Below are 17,018 nucleotides of genomic sequence, written 5' to 3' on the forward strand. Positions count from 1 at the left end.
AGGTGCCATCTTGAAAACTATTTTCTGTCGGCCATTACCTTTTTCTGCTTTTCAACAGATAGGCAGAGTGGTAGGTGGACAGATAGCAGCGATTTTTACCTCAAGGAGTCTTCTGCCTTTTCCCCTATATATCTCACAGCACTTTGAACTTTAAACATTTATGTCGCTTCATGGGTGTTGTGCTGGCACTTGACCTGCTCGACATCACCGTCAGAGAATGCTTAGATGTAGACAAAGCAACGCCAATTACAGAAAGGCATAGAGAGGAGAGAGAAAGGCAAAGCCAAAGAGAGGGAGCGCCACAGGGAGAGGCCCATGGAACAAGGCACAAGGAGAGACAAAGGGTGAACAAAGAACATAAAAACATAAGAAATAGGAGCACGAGTAGGTCATACAGCCCCTCAAGCCTACTCCACCATTCAATAAGATCACGATCATCGACCTCAACTCCACTTTCCCGCCAGATTTCCATATCCCTCGACTCCCCTAGACTCTAAAAATCTACTTATCTCAACCTTGAATATATTCAGAGACTCAGCATCCACTGCCCTCTGGGACAGAGAATTCCAAAGGTTCACAATGCACTGAGTGAAGAAATTCCTCCTCATCTCGGTCTTAAAAGGCTGACTCCTTATCCTGAGACTGTGCTCCCTAGTTCTAGATACTCTAGCCAGGGGAAACAACCTCTCAGCATCTACACTGTCAATCCCCTTCAGATCCTCTTGCATGTTTCAATGAGATTACCTCTCATTCTGCTAAACTCTGGAGAATATAGGCCCATTCTACACAATCACTCATCATAAGACAACTCTTTCATTCCAGGAATCAATCTCCTGGAATGAACCTCCATTGCACTGCTTCTTCCTTAGATAAGGAGACCAAAACTATGCAGTTTTTCCAAGTGTGGTCTCACCAAGGCCCTGTACAATTGGAGCAAAACTTTCTTAATCTTATACTCAAACCCCTTGTAATAAAGGACAACATGCCATTTGCCTTCCTTATTGCTTGCTGTACCAGCATGCTAGCGTTCTGTATTTCTTGCACAAGGACACCCAAATCCTTCTGAACACCAACATTTAAAAGTTTCTCACCATTTAAAAAATATTCTGTTTTTTCTATTCTTCCTACCAAATTGAATAACCTTAGATTTCCCTACATTATACTCCATCTGCCACCTTACTGCCCATTCACTCAGTCTATCGATATCCCTTTGCAGACGCTTTGTGTTCTCCTCACAGCTTACTGTACCACCTAGCTTTGTATCATCAGCAAACTTGGATACATTACACTCGGTCCCTTCATCTAGGTCATTAATATAGATTATAAATAGCTGAGGCCCCAGAATAAGACAGGCAGCAGGACAGGGAGAACCAGAGGCAGCAGGACAGGGAGAACCACAGCAACATGTTGCCAGAGGAAGGCGGCGCCACTGGGCTAACAGGAGGCCTCACACTCCCTGGGTATTTCAGCAGCAGTTCTTCCATATCAATTTCACTGAAGAGCCGTGTGTGCAAAAGCTGCGTTTCAGCAAGGACGTGGTCACAGAGCTCAGCCATGAGCTCTGCAACATCTCCCAGTTTGCTGCCCATTGCTCCATCTGTGAGGTCACAGATGCTCTGTACTGATGGAGGAGGGACTACATCTCCTTCCCCATGAGCAGAGATAAGCAGCACAAGCGTGCAGGTGGCTATGCCAGGATAACAGGCTTTCCCATGGTGCAGGGTGCCACTGACTGCACCCAAATTGCTTTGAGGGCACCGCATCAAAATCCTAAGATCTTCCATAACCGCAAAGGCTACCAATCACTGAATATCCAGTTGGTGTGCGACCACACACGCAGAATACTTACCGTCAATACCTGCTAGCCTGGCAGCAGCCACGATGCCTTCATCCTGCGCCATACCGGTGTGCCAGCTCTGTTCCAGTCCCCCAAATGAAGCTCGTGGCTGGGTGCTCGGAGACAAGGTCTATCCACTATCCACCTGGTTCATGACTCCCCTCCACAACCCCACCACTCCTGCCCAGCACTTGTCCAATGACAGCCATGCCGCCACTAAGAACAGCAATGAGCAGACCATCGGAGTGCTGAAGCAATGGTTTTGCTGCCTTGACCGCTTGGGAGGCATCCTGCAGTACTCGGCTGAGCGTGTATCCCTATTCGTTATCATCTGCTGCATGCTGCAGAACCTGGCCATCATGAGGGTATAGCCATTGCCACCAGGTATAGCCCCACCACCTCAGCAGGAGGAGGAGGAGGACCAGGAGGAGCAACAGCAGGAGGACGAGGAGCAGCCACACTCACGATGGAGGAGGCAGCGACTCCATCACGATCCTGCAAGGGAGGTCCGCGACTGTCTCATCAGAGCTCGCTTCCACTGATTTCCATCCCAGTTTCTCTGGACGTCCCCATCACCACATCAATTTGCTCTTCCATATCAAAGCCACAAGAGTGAAATGAGAGACAACAGAAAACATTAAGCATTCCAATCAGCATTTATCAAACAACAATAAAATGTATAAATGTGTATTAATTCATCACTCTTGTTCATTTCCTTATAACCCCTCTTTCGTTGACCCATTCTAATACTCCTCTGCAATGTGTCCCCTGTGTCCACAGTATGGCTGGTGGAAGGCTGCTGTGTGTCAGGGCTAGAGACTACAGATGGTCTTGCAAGACGCCCTTGACCAGCACTGAGCCTGGAAGGCCCGGCTGTGGACTGCATCACCCAGTGCACAACCCTTTATTAACCTATCCTCCAGGAACCGTGTAGTGCCTGAACTGGTGCCTGCGGGTGAGAGAAGCAATGGCGAAGTGCTTGGCCCCTCCTCCTCCCCATCCTCATTCTTATCCCCCTCTTCTTCTCCCTCGGCAGCAGTCTGGGCTGGCTGGGTGACAGGCAGCGACAAGTGCAATGGTGGAGTGGCAGTGATGGGATCAGAATGCTGTCATCCTGAGAGGTTCCTGCTCTGCTGACCCACTGCCACTCCCCCGGGGCTACACCTCAGCAGCCCCACCAATCTGCTACAGGACAGATTGCTGTGCTGTTGCGACGCTGTGAGGTCGCCGGTCAACTGTCGGTGATGGCAGCAGTCAAGAGTTTGTGTGGCATGAAGCTGAGACTGCATGACAGCACCAAGACTTTGTGTGGCATCAAGCTAAGCCTGCATGAGAGCAGTCTGAGTTTCCATGCGAGCAACCAATGATTCCATTACACCACCAAGACGTTGCGTTGCTTCCGCCTATGCCGCAATGGAAGCTGCCACATCATCCATGACATGCATCATAAGGTCTGGATCCGCACTATCTCTCTGGAAGGCCACCATCGTCTACACACTGGCAATGATAGGCTCCATGGTGTGCGCAGAGCAGTGTACAATGCAGGAGGCAGATTCCTCCACGCTCCTTACCACTGCCAACAGGCTCTCGGACACCCTTGCCATTGCACTTATCATGTCGGAGTGCATGGCCATCACCCTGTGCATGAACATCTCCCATTGAGGTCCTCATCTGAGTCCTGTGCAGCAGAACTCGTGTGTGAACTCACCCTACGGGGAGAGGGCTACCAAGGTTCCCTTTCCCCTTGACCGTGCTGCAGCCCACTAGGCCTCAGTGCATCACCCAGTGCACAAACCTTTATTAACTTATCCTCCAGAAATTATGTAGTGCCAGTATCTAAACTGGTGCCTGCGGGTGAGAGAAGCAGTGGCGAAGTGCTTGGCTTCTCCTCCTCCCCATCCTCATTCTTATCCCCCTCTTCTTCTCCCTCGTGACTCAGTTGGTGGGGCCTCAGGCACATGCTGCTCATCTGCTGTATGGTTATCTGAAAACATAAATGGCAGAACAGTCACGTTAAGGTGAGAGCAGGTGGGGCCGGAATAGAGCAAGGAAGGCAGACAGTATGAGGAGCTGGAATGTGATAAGGCCTTCTGGTTTAACGGTAGGAAGTGAGATGAGAAGAGGTGATAAAAATACAATTGTTTTCCCCAGGGGGCTTGACGTCTCCACCGGCCACGGTGCCCACTACCTGTGGGCCCATGAGCCGCAGCACTTGCTCCTCCATGTCAGTCACCTGGTGCAGTTCAGCTGCTCCCCCACCTCCAGTCTGATGCTGCCCCCTTCAGTTGTGTGCCATTTTGGCCTGCAAAAGAAATAAACCTGTGTGAGTAAGAGTCCAGTTATGTATGTGGAAGATATGCCTGCGGTGGTTAAACAGCTGTGAATGGAGGCAAGGTGTGAAATGAGGATGTGACTGTAAGTAGGTACAGATGGTTGGTGGTTGCCTGTTGGGTGAAGTGCTGGTTTGCAGAGTGCGCACAGACATAAGAACATATGCTTTTATCTATTTTTCCTACCAAGGTGGATAACTTGACATTTTTCCACATTATATTCCATTTGCCATGTTCTTGCCCACTCACATAGCCTGTCTATATCCCCTTGAAATCTCTTTGCATCCTCCTCACAGCTTACATTCCCACCTAGCTTTGTATCATCAGCAAACTTGGATATATTACTTTTGGTCCCCTCATCCAAATCATTGATAGAGCTTGTGAATAGCTGGGGTCCGAGCACCGATCCTTTTGGCACTCCACTAGTTGCAGCCTGCCAACCCGAAAATGACCCGTTTATTCCTACTTTCTGTTTTCTGTCTGTTAACCAAATCCTCAATCCATGCTAGTGTATTACCCCCAATCCCATGAGCCCTAATTTTGTTCAATAACCTCTTGAGTGGCACCTTTATCAAAAGCCTTTTGAAAATCCAAATACACTGCACTCACGGGTCCCCGCTTATCTATTCTGTTAGTTACAACCTCAAAAAACTCTTAACAAATTTGTCAAACATGATTTCCCTTTCATAAATCCATGTTGATTCTGCCCAATCCTATTATTATTTTCTCAGTGCCCTGTTACCTTAATATTAGATTCTAGCATTTTCCCTGCTACTGATGTCAGGCTACTGGTCTGTAGTTTCCCGTTTTTTCTCTCCCTCCTTTTTTAAATAGCAGGATTACATTAGCCACCTTCCAATCTCCAGGAATTGTTCTAGAATCTATGGAATTTTGGAAGATGACAACCAATGCATCCACTATCTCTATAGCCACCTCTTTCAAAACCCTAGGATGTAGGCCATCAGGTCCAGGGGATTTATCGGCTTGCAGTCCCGTTAATTTCTCCAGTACTATTTTTTCACGAATAATAATTTCTTTCAGTTCCTCATTCTCGCTAGACCCTTGATACTCTACTATTTCCGAGAGGTCTTTCGTGTCTTCTTCCATGAAGGCAGAAGCTCAGACGCTGGTATGTAAGAGTTGCACAAACATGTACTCACCTTGACCACCCAACTGAGGTTGTTGAATTTCTTCCAGCACTGTGTTGGACTTCTTTTGACCACGGTGCTGGCCTATACCTCCGCGGCCACCTCTGCCCACATGACCCTAAAATTCTGTGGCATTTTCCTTCTCGCAGATGGAGGGAACAGTGCATCCCTCCTTCTCTCCACTGCCCCCCACCAATGTCTCCAATGACAGAAGAGCCACACGGTTCAACGACCTAAGAGGGATTGGAACAGCCATCTCAGACCTTCCTTCCAGCGTTCAGTGAATTCCAGCAATGATGAAAATCACCGGGTGCTGCCTGAAATTACATCCCTTGTAAGAATTGGAATGAGCAGGAAGCTCATGGTCGACAGGGCTGTAGTAATACCTACTCTCCTGTATGGCTCAGAGACATGGACCATGCACAGTAGACACCTCCAGTCGTTGGAGAAATACCACCAACGATGTCTCCGCAAGATCCTACAAATCCCCTGGGAGGACAGACGCTCCAACGTTAGCGTCCTCGACCAGGCTAATATCCCCAGCATTGAAGCACTGACCACACTTGATCAGCTCCGCTGGGCAGGCCACATTGTTCACATGCCAGACACGAGACTCCAAAAGCAAGCTCTCTATTCGGAACTCCTTCACGGCAAATGAGCCAAAGGTGGGCAGAGGAAATATTACAAGGACACCCTCAAAGCCTCCCTGATAAAGTGCAACATCCCCACTGATACCTGGGAGTCCCTGGCCAAAGATCGCCCTAAGTGGAAGAAGTACATCCGGGAGGGCGCTGAGCACCTCCGAGTCTCATCACCAAGAGCATGCAGAATCCAAGCGCAGACAGTGGAACTAGCGTGCGTCAAACCTGTCCCACCTGTGACAGGGACTGTGGTTCTCGTATTGGACTGTTCAGTCACCTAAGGATTCATTTTAAGAGTGGAAGCAAGTCTTCCTCGATTCCAAGGGATTGCCTATGATGGTGAGTTCACAAGTTTTCCATTTTTGCACCTCGAAAGTTGTACAACACTTCCCTTCGTGCTGCGCACCCTGGCACAGGGCCCAGATGGTGAAAATTCCTGATTTTAACAGAGGAGAACTAAGACTAAATTAATAAAACTATAAACTAGAAATGCTAACATTAAACTACAATTTAGCAATGCTTAATACTGAATACTACTAAAATGGGATTATAATTCAACAAATTACAAAAGTTTAAGTATTCCCATAGACAAAAAACGAGATGAGATACCACACAGTAGACAGCTTTAAGTCTCACCATGTAGTGTCCCTCTAGTCTAGCAATAACAATTAGTTTTTGCAATAAAAAGGCCACTTGCGATACTGTACCTGCCAGAAGTCAGCAGACAGTCCAAAGCAGAACAGTAGCTCGAGCAACAAGCTGAGGGTCATTAAACTCTTGCAATGTCTAATCCCTCTAACTACCTTCATAAACTTATATTTTTGCATATTGTTGCTGATGAAGGGGAAACAGCATTAAGATTATGACCAGAATGGGTCCTCATGTATAACTTAGTGAAGGAACTACCACCAGACATACTTTGGCCTAGAAATTGGCCTACTTAGCGCCTCCTGTTATTGCCTCCAGGGGGCGACAACGGGGCACTAATGACTTACCGACCGGGAGTAGCGAGATGAACGACTCCCACTAACTTGGCCGGGAGGTTTGCGGCGGCAGTAAGATGCTGTGCCACAATCTCCTGCGTCCGTAAATCGTGATGTCACTGCAGTGCGCATCGCCCCGGTAGCGCTCCAGACCCGAACTTTGGGAGGGAAGGAGTCTCGGATTGTGCAGCGCTGCACAACTCCCGCCCTACTGGCGTACTTCAGCACTCCAGGAAGGAAGTGGAACACTTGATTTAGCATTCCACTTCCTTCCTGGAGCATTAACAGCGAATTTACAGAAAGCTGAAAAACATTAGCACCTAGCACTAATTTTTACAGCTTTCAAATGTTAACACCCCAAATGGGGCACTCCCGAGTTTCTCCCCCATAGTATTAATTTTGTTAAGAGAAAGTGTCCTAAGATTTTCCCCTCGTCCCCAAATGTTAGTAATTTCCTATTTGTATTAGGAGTTTGGATCATAGAAATTTACAGCACGGAAGGAGGCCATTTCGGCCCATCGCGTCCGTGCCAGCCAACAAAGAGCAATCAAGCCTAATCCCACTTTCCTTGTAGCTTACGGCACTTCAAGTGCATATCTAGGTACTTTTTAAATGTGGTGAGGATTTCTGCCATTATCACCCTTTCAGGCAGTTAGTTCCAGATCCCACCAACCTCTGGGTAAAAAAATATCCTCTCAAATCCCCTCTAAACCTCCTACCAATTACTTCAAATCTATACCCTCTGTTTGTTGACCTCTCTGCTAAGAAAAATAGGTCCTTCTTTCCACCCTATCTTGGCCTCTCATAATTTTATACAGCTCAATAAGATCTCCCCTCAGCCTCCTCAGTTCCAAAGAAAACAACCCCAGCCTATCCAATCTTTCCTCATAGCTAAAATTCTCCAGTCCAGGCAACATCCTCGTAAATCTCTATACCCTCTAATGCAATCACATATTTCCTATAATGTGGTGACCAGAACTGCACGCAGTACTCTAGCTGTGGCCTAACTAGTGTATTATACAGCTCAAGCATAACCTCCCTGCTCTTGTATTCTATGCCTCATCGAATAAAGGCAAGTATCCCCTTCTTAATCATCTTATCTACCTGTCCTGCTACCTTCAAGCATCTGTGGACATGCACTCCAAGGTCCCTTTGTTCCTCTGCACTTCTCAGTGTCCTACCATTTATTGTGTATTCCCTTGCCTCGTTAGCCCTCCCCAAATGCATTACCTCACACTTATCAGGATTGAATTCCATTTGCCACTGCTCTGCCCACCTGACCAGTTAACTGATATCTTCCTGCAGTCTACAGCTTTTTTATTCACTATCAACCAACTGCCAATTTTTGTGTCATCTGCAAACTTTTTAATCATACCGCCTACATTCAAATCTAAATCATTGAAATATACCACTAAAAACAAGGGACCTAGTACTGAGCCCTGCGGAACCCCACTAGAAACCGCATTCCAGTCACAAAAACACCCATCAACCATTACCCTTTGCTTCCTGCCTCTGAGCCAATTGTGGATAAAACTTGCCACTTTGTCTTGGATCCCATGGGCTTTTAGTTCTGCGACCAGTCTGCCATATAAGACCTTATCAAAAGGCTTGCTAAAATCCATATAGACTACATCAAACGCACTACCCTCATCGACCCTCCTGATTGAGAAGTTCTTCTATTTTCACTGATGAACTTTTAAAAACAAATATGAATGTATTCAAGGTGAGGGGATATTAATATTGCGATTGGGACACTGTCCATTTCAGTTACTCAGCATCCACAGCAAATACCCCCAGGTCATAGTTAAGCCAGTAAAACCACTTAATTTTTCCCAACATCACTCAGCTCCAACCTCAGAAGAGCATTTTCCATTTCCCACACAAACCCCCATCCCAAGCTTCTCTGATTGCTAATTTTGTGGCAATTGTGGATCCATTTGTCCTGGGACCATCCGTACTATTAAGACTACAAAATCTGAGGCACTTACAGGAAGCAAACAATTGTCATTCCAGTAGTGTAGGTGGATTGGAACGTAGGTCTCAGAGGTCAAAGTCCAATGTCTAATTAACAGTACCACTCTGTCTCCTTTTATCTTCGCTTTTCAATTAATTCATACATTCTGTTAATTTTGTTTTTGAATTTGACAATGAGTAGAAGTGAGAATCTATACAAGAAACAAACCTTGTAAGGTTGAATTCATATTGTCCATCTATATGAAAAGAAAAGGGTACATTTCTGTTATAAGGGTAAGTAAATATGTATAAGTAAACAATATTTTATCTTGCTCATCTCTTACCGAAACTAAATGGTTGCACGTCAGGGATAAGGTCAACAGCACTGCAATAGTGAAGTCCATCTTCTTTTCTTAGTGCTACATGAGCCTATAGCCTTAGCTGAACATAGTGAAAGACGGAGTTTGTTAAATATTGTAGACAATAAAGTTCCTAATGTAATTTACATGAAATACAAATAACTACTTGGGACCCAATAATAAGGCAAAGCGTTATAAGTGGGAGGAGCATGGTGATGATGGGTGAAAAACCTGGAAGATGTTTGGATACATCTGAATGTCCAATTTCACTATGGATAACTCATTATCATTTTACTTCTGGGTTTCGCATCTCCAAAGCGCGTGAGCGAGCGTGATGCACATCCGCATGATGCAGTCTCAACTTGACCATTTAAAAGGCCAATGCAAAGATGGAATTTGAAGGTGTTGGAGGTGCACAGAGACATAGAAATTCAAACATGGAGTCGGGAGTGTTAAAGGCTGTACTCTGTTTCAGTGACGCATCACTTGATGTACTGTTAGGAGCAGTAAGGAGCAGGAAGGAGGTAATATTCAAAGCAATGGCACGAAGAAACCTTCTGCTGTCCCCAAGAAGGCATGGTTAGAGGAGGCCGAGCAAGTCAGAAGCAGAAGTATAGTGCCCTATACCTGGATTCAGTACAGGAAGCAGTTTAATGACCTAACCAGATCAGGAAAAGTTGTAGATTCACTTACATCTTTTGGTGCCTGCCCCCCCCACCCACCCACCCTGCCTTGTGAAGCGTATTCCATCACATCACTCCTCACAGCCACTTAGGTTTCAACAGCAACGATCATTCACTTTCAATGCACTTCCACACTTATCCATCCACCACTGCCACTCACTCCAATGCTTATGCAATGTAATCCCACTTCAGTTAGCTCACCCGATTGGAAATACTTGCCCTCAAATGCTGCCAGTGGCAATCGTGATACAGCTGGCTTATATTCACCCTCACTGAATGCACTGCATCCATCGGGTGAACACATGCCTTACTGACAATCATAGGTCTGTTGTTGCCCCTTGCAGGAGAAGTGAACACAAAATACAAGGGCGAGAACCAAAGATGGCTCACCACAGAACGCAGCTGATATCTGCAGGGAAGGGGCCATGGATATCAGCATCAGTGATTTTCGGAGATGGAGAGATTGGAACTTTGCAGCTGCATGATGACAGCATTAACTATCTCCAAGCTGCAGCTCATACAAAACTCAGTCACCAAGTGAAATATGCTAAGTAGCAATATTTTTAATGGCTATTAATAATTCATAATCAACTCTTCCCTCCTCCAAGGCCATCAAGCAAAGAAATAGCAGCCTGTGTTTCTTCTGTATGCGTTTCCTCAGAGGAGATGATTCCTTCTGAGGGTGCACCATCACAGGCCACATGTTTAGCAGGCACCAAAGCAGAGAGAAGCACTTTGGTGGATCCTCATAAGACTATTAGGTGGGTTTTCACCTGCTGATTCACAATTTACAAGTGAGCACGAGCAGAGAGTGGTGGCAGGGACAACTGTGGAGAGTCCTCATCAGAGGGCGCACTCCTCTCAAAGCTCTGCTCAGCTGGACATAGATGCTGGACATTAATGAAAAGGATAATCATATAGGGTCAGCAGCAAATACCACCTGCCCTGTCCACAACAGCAGAGAGGATGGAGGTGTCCACGTAAATAATTTGTGGATTGATGTCTCAGTCGATTGCATGGATATCTTCCATGAGCGGCCTCCTCCGTGGAACTTCAGTTACGTCAATCTAATCAGTCCCTGCAGGTTCTGAGCACAGCTGTACAGACTATGGATGCCAGCATATACCTGATCCGTGGCCTTGCAATGCGTCACTGATCTGCACCAAGCTGCTTCCCACAGAGAGGTAGGAATAATGTGCCTCTGGCCCAGGAGAGGAATGATGGTGAAAAGGGACATGGAAGTGGAAATTCCACTCAAATCTCCCACGTCTCACCCGTTGACCCTTCAATAAGTACCCGACCCACTGCCTCTTCTCTCGATGACAGAGTATGCTCCTGCACAGTTGCAAATGGAACAATCTTTTCCGGGGCCCTCACAGGCTCCAACAGTCCGAAGTCATCAGCGAAGAGAATCTCAAAAGTCAGAGCAGGGATCAGAGCAGGGCAACAGTCCATGTGCTCAGTCAGTAATCTGGCATCAACAAAATGCTACCGACCTCAGCATCTCCAACCACAAGAGTTGTGTACCGCCACAAAAGCTGTCTGACCTTATTATCGATGGGGACGATGAGTTTAAAGGTGGAGAAGCCCCATTCTGTGACCTGACTTTGGCAGTAATTTTGTGTAAATTTCTCATGTAAAGAGATAAGTAAATGAGGGCAAGGCTGGCAGCTAACTGTAAGGCAAGTGGTATGGGAAAGGTATAGTTAGAAATGTGGCAAATTTAAAGTGGCGGAAGGCATTTTGAGGTTGTACAAGCCAGCTGCTGTGTGCTAGGAGAGTTGTGTAGCTATAATTCAAGATAATGCAGGCATCCTTAACTGGAGTGCTTTTTGAAGGGATAGTTGTGAAAATATTCCTTTAAGAGGATGAATAGAGCATTGGTGCCCAGTTTAGGCAAGGAAGAAAAGTGAGAGGTGTGTAACATATTACGTTGCCTGCCTTGCTGAGGATATAGAATTTCTTGTGGCACTGTTCCAAAGTCCTGGGAGTGAAGAAGTTGGCAGTCAGTGCCAATGCCACCTCCCTCCAGGTGGCACAGGGTGATTCATGAAGGATTTGGTGGCATCCAAACTTAGGAATCTGTTCATCCTGCCTTCAATGCCACCTGGAGAGTGTAGAGGTCTGATTGAGCAAAGTTGTGCATTCTTCTTCTCTGGCTTTGTGCTATGCCCTGCTGCTCTCTGGACACAGACGGAGAGAATGGTGAATATTTAAGTGCCACGTATAATAAAAATTTTGGTAAAATGTGCAGTTAAATAATTTGAGAGAGATATGAAAGAGCCAAGCAGTGTTCCTGCTTTACTTTTTTGTCCCCAGTGTTCTGCTGAATAGCTCAGGCTGAACAGTGCATTTAAAAGGTTACACAGAACTTTCCTGCCGGTTCATTGTTTCCACTGGTTTTACACAGATTTTACACTAATTGATACGCAGATGAACAGGACCAAGAAACATCAATGTATCTCCCTCTAGAGACCAGTGATGGATATCATTTTTTAAAGGTGCAACATCAGTGTAAATCACATCAAGGAAATTCTGGATCATAATCTCTTGATTCACCTATTCGTATGTTTTCTATTTTTGTGTTTGAGCAGTAATAGCTTTTTAAATGAATGCAGTGGAATTTCACATGTTTTCTAATCAGAAAATTCTTATCACAGTGGCGTTCATTTTCCTGCCAGAAATTAGACTAATCACGCCTTGCCAGTCATATAGCCTGTTTCACATTTCTCAAAAAGCTGAACAGGCATTTCATTATTTAAAATCTAAATTGCCAACATTAACACAACAGAAGCGAGCGTAATTTCAAGGATACCACGTCTTAGCCACGTACCAGGAAGATTCTGTTCATGGATAGCTCACTGTCCAAATGTGATGCTGGAAAGGAAAGAAGTTCTTTTACAGTCAGCAGGAGTCAACATCACCGAGGCTGGGCACATGCCAACAATAAAATTACAGATTGGGTTTAATGGCTTGTGCCAAAAGTAATAACGTAACCTAACAACATGAAGCACTGATAAAAGGACAGATGTGAATTCTGTAGCCAAAATGGCAAGTTGCTTGTACAATAAAGGTTGTCTTTACGTAGTTTGCCAGGTTTTATATGAAAATAAATACCCTTGATTCAGAAGAACATTTTTTAACTACATTCTTGACTAACAAAAATAAATATATTCTCAGCAAAATTGTTATGCTTTCTAATTTAACCCTTGAATCCCCAATATCGTTCTGGTGAATCTTCACTGTACACTCTCCTTGGCCAATTTTTCATTCCTGAGGTGTGCTGCCCATAACTGAATGCAATACTCCATATATGGGTCTGACTAAGGCTCTTCGGCATTACTTGCTCTCCATTATATTTCAGCCCTCGAGATAAAGAAAATATTCCAATTTGTCTTCCTTGCATCCAAAAAGCATTGCCTCACATTGCTCTACAATGAACTCTTCTTGGCACAGCTTTGTTCACTCATTTAATCTGTGTTTGGTCCTTCCTAACTTTCTAATCCCATCTACCCAACTTACTCTTCCTCCTAATTTAATTTCATCTACAAACTTGGATATACAACTCTCTATTGCTACATCCAAGTCATTGATATATATAGTGAAAAGCTATAGGCCGGAGTATAAATCCCTGGGGAACACCACTGAAGACACAGTCCACTGATCAGAGTGCATTCCTTTTATCCCTACTCTCTGTCTCTTACCTTCCAACCAATGATGAACCCATGTCTTAAGATTATTTCCAATTCCATTCAATCTTATTTTCGCCAATAAGTGAACCTTATCAAATGTCTTCTGCAAGTCCATATGGACAACATCTAGACACTTTCCTGTTCACCTGGTTAGACCTCCTCAAAAATGTAACTAGATTAGTCACCATGACCTACCCTTCACAAATCCATGTTGTCTCTCGTTGATCAGCTAATACTTATTCAAATGCTCAGTCACTCTGTCCCTGATTATAAATTCCAGGAACATTTCTACAACTGATATTAAACTGACAGGTCTGCAGTTTCCTCGTTTCATTATCCCTATCAGTTCTAAAACATATTGGGCTAAAAATTCGGGTGATTTACACCGCCATTACCATCAAAATTTAGCAAAAAGACAGTGGTGCCGCGCTTTCGCCAGCTGGCGGTGGGTCCTGCAGCACCCACCATTTTTCAAGGTCTGGCGGTGCTGCCAGTAAGAGTAATGCCTCTGGAAATTTAAATTAAGGCGAGGTGACAACAGTCGACGTGCAACGCCAGCTAAACATTACCTCAGCGAACTTGGACCTTAGCACGGAGTTCAGCGCTGGGTCCTAAGCTTGCCATGATAACCCAGTGGTCAGCAGACTCACAGAAAAGGGAGACACATATCTTTCAGGTAAATTTGTATGGACGTTTTTGGACTGGATTTTGATTTTATTGAAGTAGTATCTTGCTGCAATACATGTTAAAAGATTTATTTAAGCCTGCAGGGAGTGCTACTGGACACTTGCAAGGCCTCAGGTGGTAAAGAAAGGCCTCTAAGACAGAAAATGCTGAAAATACACAGGCAATATTGGTGGAGCGAGAAAAAAAAGTTCACATCTCTGGTTGAAATGCTGCCTGACCCAATGAGTATTTCCAGCAGTTTATGCATTTATTTCAGATTTACACCATCCACTCACAGAGGGAAGAGGAAGGCGTAGAATAGGAAGATGCAGAAGAGGAAGATACCAAAGAGGAAGAAGCTGAAGAGGAGGAAGTAGAAGGAAAGATGCAACCCAGGCAGCCCCTTTCTGGATGGGATATTCGGGATGGAATGATCTGCCTGTGGTACCAGTGACAACCCCAATTCACCTTTCAATATTTGTCCTATATCTTACCTTCCCTCTGTTACTGATCAGCACAGTGCCCTCTTCACCACAATGCTGAAGTAAGAGCCACCATAAAGCAAACTTTCCAATCCAACTTTATACATCTATCCACTATGACATCAAGAAATCAACTCATCACCCTTATGCATCCCCTTAGTGACTGTCTTGTATGTGCCTTTGCTTATCCTACTGATGTCACGCTGTGCTATCCCAGCTGCTGCAGCATGGCTGGTGGAAGGCTGCTGACTTTGTGGGGGATACTGCAAATGGTTTAGTTGGTCAACCTTAAGGAGCTGGTAATCTGGAGTGTCAAATCGAGTGACGGTGTTTCTCCTTCTTCTTCTTCTTCACTCTCCTCCCCCTCTTCTTGGTCAACCACTGGCTGGGCTACATTTCTTAGGTGTGTGAAATGAGGAAGGCACAAGGGTGGAGTTGTGGTGGGGGGAAGCAGGAAAGCAAGAGGTGCATGCCAGAAGGAGGATAGCATATGAGGATACCAGCCTTGCCCCTGCCAAGAATGGCCAGCATCGTCCCCTCTAAGAAGGTGAGGTGAAGCTAGGAATGGGAGGTGTGCCTCGTGATTGGTACAGATATTTTGTAGGCGAGTGTTTGGGGGTGGAGGTCGTGCATTTAAAAGTGTGTGAGGCTAGTGATGCAGTTGGTAGGAGACAGCTTTTAAAGATGCATAGATGCATTCACTGAGGTCATGAACTTTCTTTGAGCACTGGAGCCAGGTCGTGGGGTTGATACTGCTGGTAATGATGGCCTTGGTGATGTGGTCCAATATCATTCTTTCTAATCCCTGTGGGTAGAGAACCTCTCTTGCAGTATTGTTCCCCCTGCACAAAGCAAGAGTGCCGTGTGTGAGATCCTGCATGCCCCTTCTCTTTCTTGATTAGCCATTTGTGTTAGTGCTGAAGCACTTTTCCCATTTTTTGAGGTGCAGAAGTGAATTCAGCTTTAAGAGCTGAAGACTCACATTTAGAAATATTTTTTCATGTTAATTTTTTTAAAGGCAGTGGAACTGCAAGGGCTGTAAACTACACTTTTAAACTTCACTTTTATTTTTAATCAGTTCAGAAGACGTTGCCCTTTTAAACAAACAACAATGCATTTCCCTTTGAACATCCCATAATGCCTCGCAAAATCCTAGCCTCGTAGAAGATGCAACGCCACTTCTGGACGCCATTTTTGGGACTGATGCCAGGATAACGCCGTCAGGAGGGTGTTACATGGTCAGTTTAGTGCTGGGCTACTAATCTTTAGCCCCTATGTGACTTTTTCTCTTCTACCGGCACAACCTTTTCAGCGGCCGTTATCCCCCGGTTGTGGTGAGAACTGCAACTTTCGTGTCACAGTTGAATTTCTAAGCCACTGTTCCGGAAAACTCTCCAGAGTACATTCTCGAAGAAAATAGTTTTGTTTTCTAATTGTCAAGAAAGAAACTCTTTTAGAGTCTACCTGCAAAACAAAGTAGAACAGTGCTATTCACAGGTGTTGTCTTAATGAGCCGAGGCTTCTGGTGCAGAGTATTTCTGTCTCCTTGGGAAGGAAAATTGGTTGAGGTGTAAAACAGGCAGCCGACCATCAACCACCCGTTTCCCACCCAGGGGAACAGTTAAAATATACCTCTTAATGTCTGCTAGTTTAACTGGGGCATTAACCTATTTCTTTCTACTAAGTTAAATATGTGCCAACCTACACAATTTTCGAAACGAAAATCAGCAAGGTGTAAAAACAACTAATCCACTCCTACGTGTTTTCTGTCCAGCAGCAAAAGTGAAAAATCACCAAAATGCATTGAATGTATGCACAACTAATGAAAGCTGTTAAACTCACAGCCATACTCTGGCAGGTTGTGAACACTGTCCATTTTACGCTCCATTACTCTTATGTTATCAATTATTTATCACTTTGTTAACTATGCTTAGGATACCTATTGCAAACATGCCTTTTCAAAACCGTACATGTGGCATTTGACACCAGATTAAGTAGGTAGTTCCTAACATCACTGTCTAGTAAAATATAGAGACCCCAAGCCAAAAGTTTGCATAGAATTGCCAAAGACAAACACCGCCCCAGGATCTGGATAACATTGTATTTACATTGCGCCTTTAATGTAGAAACGTCCCAAGGCGCATCAAAGAAGTATGAGTTAAAAAAATTTGAGCCGCATAAGTAGCGCAGGTAGCCAAAAGCTTGGTCAAAGAGGTATGTTATACAGAGCGTCTTGAAGGAGGA

At 45.1% G+C, this 17,018-nt stretch overlaps 1 protein-coding gene across 9 annotated transcripts in view; it reads right to left on the reverse strand.

The window, feature by feature from the left end:
• Positions 1 to 17,018, reverse strand: part of LOC139279957 (low choriolytic enzyme-like) — a 630,591-nt gene that overhangs the window by 582,307 nt on the left and 31,266 nt on the right. For 6 of the 9 annotated variants that reach the window (XM_070899317.1, XM_070899318.1, XM_070899312.1 and 3 more), the window contains exons 2-3: positions 12,768 to 12,811; positions 9,122 to 9,149 (exon numbers count right to left, since the gene is read on the reverse strand). In XM_070899317.1, the coding sequence (XP_070755418.1) occupies positions 9,122 to 9,149; positions 12,768 to 12,811 (72 nt within the window). Of the gene's footprint in view, positions 1 to 9,121; positions 9,150 to 9,236; positions 9,334 to 12,767; positions 12,812 to 17,018 lie in introns of all 9 variants that reach the window. The other 3 variants (XM_070899315.1, XM_070899314.1, XM_070899313.1) reach the window with 2 other exon arrangements.

This window comes from Pristiophorus japonicus, chromosome 14 (genome assembly GCF_044704955.1).
Source record: "Pristiophorus japonicus isolate sPriJap1 chromosome 14, sPriJap1.hap1, whole genome shotgun sequence".
NCBI lineage: Eukaryota > Metazoa > Chordata > Chondrichthyes > Pristiophoridae > Pristiophorus > Pristiophorus japonicus.